Consider the following 11,253-nt stretch of genomic DNA (forward strand, 5'->3'; position numbering starts at 1 on the left):
TAACATCAGCCAGATTCTTAGTGCTTCGCTTTTTCATAATTTAGCAACCTGAATTTCAGAACTTGAGAGTAGTCACAGGGTGGTTTTCTTTGGATAAAGTGGATGTTGATCATTCCAGGCCCAGAGAGACAGGGGACCCCTATCCGGGAGGAGGAGGAGGAGAAATAAGTTTTTATTTCACTTGGTATCCTTTCTAGGTATTCCTATTTTCACCGCCAAACTTCTGCAGTAACATTTCTACATTCTGTGCTCTAAAGGGTCACCGTGTGCTCCCTCCTAAATCCCTGCACCATAACTTCCTTCCCACTCCTGGAACTGCTTTCTGGAAAGTCTCCCATGACCAGCTTCACTTTCCTTCCGTCACTACTGAGTACTGCGTTTGACCCTTTTAAGCATCTTTCCTTCTTGTAGTGCTTTACCTCCTTTCTTTTCTGGCACTGATCTATCCTACTTCAACTTTCTTCTTTCCTTTGACTTTTTTTTCCCAACTACTTTCTGACTGTGAGCAATAAGAATTTCATGTAACTTTTATTGAGGGTCAACTGTGTACACATATTAAGAGTTTTGTATGCATGGAGCTTATCTCATCCTCATAACAAACCCACAAGGCAGGAACTGGTGAACCTCTTTTGTGAAGCCTGCATGAATTCTACAGCTCATAGCCTACTATTATGGGATACATGCATGCCTACACGCTCCTGAGCCAACCTTACCTCCACAAGGAGGGAAAGCTCTCATTCCTTCCTGTATCTTCCTCTGTGTTCTAAACTCTAGTCCACTTCCATACATTTCTGCTTGACCCTCCGTCGCTTCCTCTGGGATTCTGTCTCCCCAGTTCTGCTTCATGTTTATTTTCTGTATGTGGTTTTGGATTCCTCAGTCTCAATCATTTGACTTGACTTTTCTCTTACTTCCTTTCTATCCCACTATCCTTTCTTTTCATTATAGAAAGTAAAAGCAAAGTCTCCCATTAGCTCTCCAAATCCCACTCTTTCCACAAAAATATGGGAATTCTCCCAGGAAGAAATGGGGGAAAGAAGAAATCTTAACCATATTTTTGGCCTGGAAAGTCTTTTTAACTCTTCCAGTCTGCACCCTGTGTAATCATTGCATCTGGCTCCATCCGGAGGGCAGTTCCTGTTGTGGGACGAGTCATCCTTCCTAGTCTTTTCAGGATTCCAGATTAACGTTGGCCCTGGGAAGTCCCATTCTGTGCATCCTGTCACCAATGCCCTCATAAAATAGTTGAGAACTTTTGTGGTAAGTTCTCTTCCTCACATCAGCCCTCTACATCAAGATCTATTAGCCCTGTCTTTCTACGTCCATTCTTATTTTCTACAACCTGCCTCCTTTGCTGTACATGGTGCCCACATATATGCTGTGCCCATTTCGGCTTTATTCTTTCATTCTGCTCCTCCCCTGACCTGTCATCCTTTCTTCTGTGTTCTCATCTCCATCTATTACAAACTTGAAGCACCTGACTCTAACAGCTTGCTTCGAACTGCTCCTTGTCTACACATCTTTTAAGTAGTCTAAAAACCCCATGATTTACCAAGTCTCATATTCTTCTCTGCTTCATATACATGTCTTATCTCCTCTAGCAAATTATAAGATCCTTAAGGACACTGGCAAGTGTCTTGTCATCGTTCTCTGCTTACCACAGCTCCTAGCCCAGTACTGAGCCCATAGCAAGCACTCAGAAAGTATGAATGATTGAATTGTTAACAGGATTTGGTTTTGATCCTTTCCACTTCAGGTATGTGGAGAGCCAACGCCATACCATTCAGGGAGACTACATAGAGACCATGGAAGAAATTGCTGATTTGGTGGGGGTCAGGCCAAATTTGCTGTCTCTGGCTTTCACCGACCCCAGGCTGGCATTACAATTACTTTTGGGACCCTGTACTCCAGTCCATTATCGTCTCCAGGGCCGTGGAAAGTGGGATGGGGCTCGGAAAACCATCCTTACCGTAGAAGATCGGATCAGGAAGCCTCTGATGACAAGAGTCACGGAAAGCAGTAACTCTGTGACCTCGATGATGACAATGGGCAAGTTTATGCTAGCTATTGCTTTCTTAGCCATAGCTGTGGTTTATTTTTAGCTGTCCCTTTGTCATTGCCTCTGCTTTCATTGGGAAGCTTAACTTAGAGAGAGATACCTTCAGAATTTTACAAGATCAAATGACCCTCCTCTTTCAAATTGCCCCATTTCTCTTTCAAAAGCATTAATTCTCTCTTCATTTTCCTACAGTGAGATCCAAGCTTTTCATTTGCACTAAGCATCTCCTCACCTCTCATGAGCCTTCACTTTCTCTCTCCAGAGCAGCTCGGGTACTCTTAGTCATCTTTGTATGTCCCTAGCAGAGTAGTTGACATTTGGCTGGTGTTTAACCAATGTTTGGTGTTGTGGCTCAAAGTCTGTTTTTGTATGGGAAATGACTGACTGTATAACTCTGCTTGGGATGGAATTTGGTTTTCCATTATTTTTGTCTTTAACATTATAACAAATGTATGTTTCCTGAGAAATAAGATTAATAATGACCTTCGTAATTGTAGACAAATAAATACTTAAGTTACTTTGTTCTACATGCCATTTACTAGTGTGCCTGATGCAGGTCATTTTTACTCCTTTGCCCAAAGCAACATGTCTATATCTCAGTAAGGAAACTACCTTCAACTTTCTAGGTTCACAAGCCATTCTATTAATGCAGCATCTGCCAATGGTTTGAACTTGGTTGAGAAATTTGAGATTTGTTTTAAGTAGCTGTCTGTCTTTTCTGATCTCTTAGTTCCCATATGAGGACCTAACAAGACTTTATCTTGAGACACATGAGAAGTAGCTGCTGTTGTAGCATGGTCTACAAACGTGATTTTATTTGTCTCCCCCAGCTCCAACTTCCTCCCCTCCTTCCCCATGGCATCCAGGTAACAAGCATCAGACGAGGTCACTCATGCGTGGAATCAGATTTGCTATTAACTGAATGTGGAAGTGGTGTGCTTAGGCCAGCCCATGCAGTTCTGAGAAACAGAGCGAATGAAGCAGAGAGGAGGGACTTGGCTTTACCTTCCTGCACTGCTGCTGACTGTGGCTTCTCATCTGCAGAGGATCTGTGCCGTTCTTGCTTCAGGGAGATGATCATTAAATGTCAGCTCTCGGGCACACTGAGGTCCACGAGGAACAGGACTAGAGAACCAGGCAGGTGTTTATCCACAAATAGCTGCTGGGCAATATAGTCCTAAGTGTTTGGATTGCTGCCTGTCACCTAACAACAGGATACATTTTAGTAACTGAAAGAACAACATTAGAAATTATCATCTTTCCTAATACAAATACATGTAATACAGAAATATGACAACTTCTTCCTAATGTCTTAACTATCTGGACAGTTGCCTGCCATTTCCCCTATTTTACCTTGCCAATGCCACTTGATAATGAGAAAAGTGAGAGCTGCTATCACCTCTTAGGCCTTCATCCTTCCTCATCTCTGTGATACTGGATATCTATAATCTAATGAAATAGATCTAGCGTTTTTTTTTTTTAAATCTACAGATTGCTCTAACTCAAAAGTAAACAGAAGGTCTCTTCTTTTTTAATTTCCTTCTTTTAACACATAAATTTGACACTCTTTAAGCATGTAGATAAATTCAGTGACACTCTCATTCCACTTACAATATGTAAGGTTACAAGAAAATTCCTGTAGGATGTGAATAGGAAATTGAATTCAAATCAACTCAAGATACTGAGGCCTAGTTACTGAGGAAGGAGTACTAATCTATACAAATGAATGTGTACTAATACTTATTGACATTCCTGTTCCTGTGCTTATGTTAAAAGGCTTTATCATTTTCCCAATTATATCTTGTAAACTGACTACTATATATATATATATATATATATATATATATATTCTTGTAGTGCCAAAGTGTAAGGATTACTCAAAAAGCAAACTCAATGGCTTATGTCAAAGGGGCACAAGAGCCATCTGAATGTGGTCCCACCTGTCAAAGCTGGAATAATTTGAGCCATAAAATAACCTAGTATTAAAAAAACTGATACATGCATTATGTAAGTCTAAGAAAAGAATGAAATTTAAACAACGATGGAGAGTGAGCATTTGGAGTAGTGGTTAAGATTCTGCTTAGCATGCTCACATCCTGGATCAGAGTGCCAGGGTTCAGGTCCAAGCCTACTCTTGATTTCAGCTTCTTTTTTTTTATTTTTTATTTTCATTTTTGACAGGCAGAGTTAGACAGAGAGAGAGACAGAGAAAAAGGTCTTCCTTTTCCATTGGTTCACCCTCCAATGGCTGCTACAGCCAGCTCACTGCGCCGATCTGAAGCCAGGAGCCAGGTGCTTCCTCCTGGTCTCCCATGCAGGTGCAGGGCCCAAGGACCTTGGCCATCCTCCACTGCACTCCCGGGCCACAGCAGAGAGCTGGACTGGAAGAGGAGCAACTGGTGCCCCAACCAGGATTAGAACCCGGGGTGCCGGCGCCGCCGGTGGAGGATTAGCCTAGTAAGCCAAGGCGCCGGCCTGATTTCAGCTTCTTCTTAATGCGTACCCCGGGAGGTAGCAGGCGATAGTTCAATATTGAGATCTATGTGGGAGCTCACATTAAGTTCTTGTCTCCTGGCTTTGGTCTGGCACAGTTCCAGAAGTTGCAAATATTTGCGGGTGAACAAGCAGATGGGAGATCTCTGTCTCTGCTTCTCAAATAAACTTAAAATAAACTTTTTTTTTTTAAAAAAGAGGGGAATTTCCCAAATCTGAGGATGTAAGTATTCCTATATATGAAGCCAAAAAGCTTCAAATAAGTTGAATTTAAATAGATATTCTGAGTTCCAATTAGAAAAGATCAGAAGTAAAAGACAAAGAGAGAATTTTCAAAGTAGCAAGAGTAAGTATCTCAACATAAGAGAACTCCTAATAAGAGCAACAGCATTTCTCAGAAGACACAGTAGGCCAGAGGAGAGTGTTCAATGAAAATAAGCCCTACAAGCTAAGAATACTATACCTGACAGAGGTGTCCTTCAGCGTTTTTTTTTTAAAACTTTTATTTAATGAATATAAATTTTCAAAGTACAACTTATGGATTACAATGGCTTCCCCCCACATAACTTCCCTCCCACCCGCAACCCTCCCCAGCGTTTTTCATACATTGCAGCATTACTGACAATAGCAAATATAGAAACAACCTATATGTCTATTGATGGATGAATGGATTAAGAAAATGTGGTATATAAATACAACTGAATAGTTCTCAGCATTATAAGAGTAGGAAATCCAACAGTTTGCATAAATCTGGATGCATCTGGAGTTCATTATGCTATATATGAAATAAGCCAGGCTCAGAAAGAGAGTATGATTGTACTCACGTGAATCATCTGAAACACTCAAACAAATATAAGGAGAGAATATAACGGAGGTTGTCAGGGTTTGTGGGAAGGGAAATATGTGATATTTTCAGTTATGCAAGATGAGTAAGTTGTAGAGATATGCTCCACTGTGTAGTGCCTTTGTTAACAAGTTATCTTGCACTTCAATTCTTGGTAAGAGGCTTTCTATCATGTTATGTGTACTTACCATAAAATCAGAAATGTGAAAAAAATTTGGAGGTGATGGTTATGTTTATTACTTTATTTTGGTGATACTTGTGCAAGTATATACACATTTCTCAACTCATCAAATTTATATATTAAACATCTGTAGTTATTTTTGTATATCCAAAATATTTCAATAAAACTGTTTTAAAAAGAAAAAATTAACATAAAATATTTAAAAACTCCTGAGTCCATATGATATAAATGATTGAATAAATAAATGACTGGGCTGAAATAGACTCATCTCCCATACAGAAGAATTCCAAGTAATTTATGTAATAACTTTGCAACAGAGACAATCTCATAAATGCCCCCTCAGTTGAGTGATCAAGATTAACAAGAACAGTGTGATAAATCTTGTTGGTAGGATGGACCCTTGGAATGATGTGATGAAAAAATATAACCCCAGTGTAACCCTGAGAAAAACTTCAGATAAACCCAGGTTGAGGAATATTCTACAAAGTATTTGACCATCTCAACTGTCAAGGTCATCAAAACAAGCAAAGTCTGAGAAATTGTAACAGTATAGAGGAGCCTAAGGAGACATGACATCTAAGTGTAATGTGGTATCATGGATGGCATACTGAACAGAAAGGAAAATTAAGTAAAAATTGAGGGAATATTAATAATGGGTGTGTTTGGTTAATAATAACATATCAATATTGGTTTATAGGTGTGACAAGAGTACTATAATAATGTAAGGGAATAATGATAAGGGAAATGGGGTGTGGGGTATATGGAAACTCTGTCTTTGTAACTTTGCTTAAATCTATTTCAAAATAAAAATTATTTTTCAAAAGAATGTGTTCTTTTGGTTCAGAAGAGCTATAGTCTAGGGTAATTTTCTCAGAATACTGGCCAGTACCATTCATTTGAATTACCGTGTTTCTTCTTGAGTACTCTACAAATTAAGTTGTTCTTAAAAAAAAAAGAATAATCTAATTTACTACAGCAATTTTATTTCCTTAGATAAACAATTTTATTTCCCTAGATATTTCCTTAGATAAACAAGTACAGACTATAATTTTAGAAGGGTAAAATGGTAACACAAGGTCAAAGGACACAACTTCTTAAAATCATTTAGGTAAGTTCTCCCTTGTAGAGACCCATTGAACCAGCAGTTGCCACTTAGAAAACTTACGATACATTAATGGCAAGCACATTCATAAGTAACGTAATTTTACTTAATACCAGGTCTGTGTGCCCTGTTACTTTTGCTATTACTAAAGTAATATAATATAAAAGTGCTTCCCACTGCTTACTTGGAATTGCCCCAAGTGCCGTGTTGTCTGTGCTACTGTACATATTCTCACTGTACTCTCCTCTGGGTAGATCCTCCACTTGCCCAGCTGGCTAACCCCCGTATCAAGACTCAGTTCAACTATTATCTCTTCCAGGAATACCCTCCTGATCCCTAATATAAAATAGGTGAACTTCCTTTGGGCTTTCATTACAGGTGGTATAATCTCAATTATAGTTTATGGGCAGCCTTTTGCACTATGAATAAAAATTGGCTCCCTCATCTGTTTCTTCCTTGCACTTGTAAAACTCTGGGAGGAAGATACTTTATAATTAATCTCTGTATTCCTAATACCTAATATACAGCCTGTAACATAGTAAGACCTCAGTAAATTAATGATTAATTGAATGAATAAATTCAACATGGGAGTAGAGAAATGAGTTTTTAGTGATTAAACAGTGAATAATAATTTTATGAAAAGTGATTAAGGAGATTATGGGCTGCTTAACATTTTGAAATGGCTTAGGGACAAGCATGTTCTTCCAAAAAATTCTCTCGACTAGACCACTAATCTGAGTCTGCATATTTTTTCTATTGTGCTGTGGTTTGAAACACAAGTGATAGATCATGTTTTTATTTATTTTTATTTATTTATTTTTTTTTTTGCACAAAGGACTTAGTAAGTCATGATTTTTTTTTTTTTATTTTTAAAGATTTACTTATTGGAAAGTCAGAATTACAGAGAGGTAGAGGCAGAGAGAGAAGGTCTTCTATCTGCTGGTTCACTCCCAAAATAGCCACAACAGCCAGAGCTGCGCCAGGCCAAAGCCAGGAGCCAGGATCTTCATCCAGGTCTCCCATGTTGGTGCAGGGACCTAGGGACTTGGGCCATCCTCCGCTGCTTCCTCAGGTGTATTAGTAGGGAGCTGGATTGGAAGTGAGACAGCCGGGATGCAAACCAGTGCCCATATGGGATGCGACACGGCTTCACCTGCTCAGCCACAGCACTGGCTGGATCTTAACACAAGAAAGGAGGTGGGGTACATGTTCTCTTTGATCTTCAGGCAGCTTAATCCTCTTGCTGTTTCTCCTGGCTTTCTCGAACTCCTCAGCTCCTTTGAAGCACTCACTGCCTGTTTATAGACCTGTTTATTGCCCTCCTTTGGTGAAGATTTGAGCACAAAACTCTCTCTCTCCAAATGCATAACTACTGCTGCCTTTGATTTTAATACCTATGTAGGTCATACTCTCACCCATCCAATTGATTACGAGTAGGTTCTGCTACCGTCTCAGTTCATTTTCTGTTGCTATAACAAAATATCTGAGACTAGGCCGGCGCCACGGCTGACTTGGCTAATCCTCCACCTGCGGCACCGGCACCCCGGGTTCTAGTCCTGGTTGGGGCACCGGATTCTGTCCCAGTTGCTCCTCTTCCAGTCCAGCTCTCTGCTGTGGCCCGGGAAGGCAGTGGAAGATGGCCCAGGTCCTTGGGCCCTGCACCTGCGTGGGAGATCAGGAGAAGCACCTGACTCCTGGCTTCAGATCAGCACAGCACACCAGCTGTAGCGGCCATTTGGGGGGGTGAACCAACAGAAAGGAAGACCTTTCTCTCTCTCTCTCTCTCACTGTCTAACTCTGCCTGTCACACACACACAAAAAATCTGAGACTGGGTAATTTGTAAAGGAAAGAAGTTGATCTTGGGTCACGGTTCTGGAGGCTGGAAAGTCAAAGAGCATGGTAGTAGCATCTGCTTGGCTTCTGGGGAGGGCCTTGTGCTGCTTCAACTATGGTGGAAGGTGGAAGGGAAAGTGGGCTTGCACAGACCAGCCGGAAGATGTCGGGGGCACTGCTTCAGAAGAAACCACTCTCACAGCTAATCCGGTCCTTCGGGAGGCAAAATGCACTCCCTTCTCTGGGCTGGCAGCAGTCCATGTATGAGGGTGGAAACCGTGACCCGAACACCTCTCACCAGACACTCCATCTCCCAACACTGCTACGTTGGGGCCAACACATGAATTCTGAGGCCACACACTCAAACCACAGCAGCCACATACAATAGAAAAACCCCAAATAACAATGGCCTACACAGTATTGAAGTTTACTTCCCCGTCATCTAAAGACGTCTGAAGGTAGATAGTCCTGAGACAATAAAACAATTCCACAGCTCTTCTTTCTGCTCCACTACTCTCACCATTTGACTTCCACCTTGTGGTCCAGACTGGGTGCTAGAGTTCCAGCCATTACATGAACATTCTACACAAAAGGAAAAAGAACTATAAGAAGAAGAACATGCCTTTTTCTTTTAAGGAAACTTAACAGAAGTACAATATAATATTTCCACTTAGATCTCATTGGAAGAACATAGTCAATATATCTACCTACCAGAGAAGCTAAGAAATGCATCTTTTTTTTTCCCAAGAAGCAATGGGTCTAGGTAAAAATCAAAGTACTATTATTAAGGAGGAAAAGAGGATGAATATTAAAGTAGAACTCCAGCATTCTTTGCCAATGGCTTTTCTTTTTATTTTTTAAGTTTTTTTATTTATTTTATTTGAGAGGTAGAGTTACAGACAGTAAGAGGGGGAGACAGAGAGAGAGGTCTTCTTTTTGTTGGCTCACTCCCCAAAAGTCCACAACAGCTGGAGCTGTGCCGATCCGGAGCCAGGAGCCAGGAGCCAGGAGCCAGGAGCCTCCTCCCAGTCTCCTATGTGGGTGCAGGGGCCCAAGGACCCAGGCCATCCTCTACTGCTTTCCCAGGCCACAGCAGAGAGCTGGGTTGGAAGAGGAGCAGCCAGGGCTAGAACCAGCACCCATATGGGATGCCGGCGCCACAGGCTGAGGTTTAGCCTACTGAGCCAGGGTGCTGGCCCCTCCAATGGCTTTTCGACTTGGTTTGGATATGATTTGTCCTTGCCAAAATTCACGTTCAAATTTAGTTGCAATGCAGAGCTTTAAGGAGTGATTAGAATCTGTCTCATGAGATTGGTCTAGTTCTTGCAGCCTGTGTTAGTTCTCAGGAGTGGGCTGTTAGAAAGCTGGTTGAGGGGCCAGCGTTGTGGCATAGTGGGTAAAGCTGCGGCCTGTGATGCTGGCATCCCTTATGGGTGCTAGTTTGTGTCCCAGCTGCTCCCATTTGGGCACTGGATGGAGTCCGGGCTGCCCCACTTCCAATCCAGCTCTCTGCTAATGGACTGGGAAAAGCAGCAGAAGATGGCCCAAGTGCTTGGGCCCCTAGCACTCATGTGAGAGAACTGTATGAAGCTCCTAGCTCCTTGGAGTGAACCAGTGGATGGAAGATCTCTGCCTCTCCCTCTCTTAACTGTGACTTTTAAATAAATAAATAAAAAGATTTTGGAGGGGTGAGCAAGAGACTGCAGTAAAATGGTACTTTTTTCTCTGTAAATTGTCTGTGGTTAAGAGCCAGAGAATGAGTTTACAAGGGGGCAAAGCAAACCTCTCTACAGATAGAGCCCCTCAGAAAGATGGGTGGGGTGCCTTTGGGTCCCCAATCTCTGACCATTTTCAAGCCTAAGTGGCATATCTTGTTAGAAACGTGTAACGGTATGCATGTCCCCTTCACTCTGCCAATGCTTGGTAAAAAGCTTTGTACGAGGTGCATGCAGAATACAGACAGAAATCACACGTGGTTCCGCTGTAGGCCAGCTGTCAAAGCACCCTCCTCACAGTCCCAGGTGGTCTTGTTAAAGGGCGGAGCCTGATTCCCTACGTGGGAATGGGGCCCGGGAGTCCGCATGTCGAACAAGCTCCCTGGTGATGCCGGGGCCGCTGGCGGACACGAGTATCCCAGGCTGACAGAGCTTTGCAGTAGGGAACGAGACACGGATGAGATAATAATACACAGCAAGGATCCGCAAAGGCCCCGAACCTCCATTCATGATCACAAAAACGGGGTCCCTCCCAACCCGAGGGCTGTCTGTGCCCTTTGTATACCTTCCGCGTTCCTTCTGATGGGTTTTGCTGCTGCTCTGTCTCCGGAGTGTTATTTCTTCCAGGGGTGCCCACCGCACAGGTTCATTCCGCTAACATTTCATTAATCCTCACGGGCTAGCGGCCGATCACTCCATCTTGAGCTCTTCCCGGGGACCCCAGTCGGGCTGACTTCTCTCCCCCGGTACCCAGTGTTCGCGTCCAGGGACAACCACTCCTTCCTTCTGCTCGGGGCCGAGGTCCGTTCTCATTCCCTGTAGGAAGCCACCTCTCCGGGTCGCCCAGGGCCATGACGCCGCGCACACCACGCCTGTGGGGCGCCTGAGGCGGGGTGAGGACGCCCGGGGAGCGGCCGCCGCGGGTCCTCCCGGCAGCCTGTTCCCACGGAGCCCACGCCCCGGCGGTTCCGGACGCCGCCTCCCTCCCGCCCTTGTGCCCCCGCGCGGCCCGGCGCTGGCTGCGG

At 43.0% G+C, this 11,253-nt stretch overlaps 2 protein-coding genes across 6 annotated transcripts in view; one reads left to right on the forward strand and one right to left on the reverse strand.

The window, feature by feature from the left end:
• Nucleotides 1-11,182, forward strand: part of FMO5 (flavin containing dimethylaniline monoxygenase 5) — a 59,672-nt gene extending 48,490 nt beyond the window's left edge. For 4 of the 5 annotated variants that reach the window (XM_051856023.3, XM_089336636.1, XM_089336635.1 and 1 more), the window contains one exon: nt 1,757-11,182. In XM_051856023.3, the coding sequence (XP_051711983.2) occupies nt 1,757-2,102 (346 nt within the window). In that variant the 3' untranslated portion in view covers nt 2,103-11,182. 5 annotated transcript variants of the gene reach the window in all.
• Nucleotides 1-11,229, reverse strand: part of CHD1L (chromodomain helicase DNA binding protein 1 like) — a 136,224-nt gene extending 124,995 nt beyond the window's left edge. Inside the window, exon 1 of the mRNA XM_089300072.1 lies at nt 10,794-11,229. The gene's annotated coding sequence lies outside the window, so the exon portion shown is untranslated. The remainder of the gene's footprint in view (nt 1-10,793) is intronic.
• Between the last annotated feature and the right edge of the window lie 24 nt (nt 11,230-11,253).

Source organism: Oryctolagus cuniculus, chromosome 7 (genome assembly GCF_051225735.1).
Source record: "Oryctolagus cuniculus isolate XC-2025 breed Fujian yellow rabbit chromosome 7, ASM5122573v1, whole genome shotgun sequence".
NCBI classification, from domain to species: Eukaryota; Metazoa; Chordata; class Mammalia; order Lagomorpha; family Leporidae; genus Oryctolagus; species Oryctolagus cuniculus.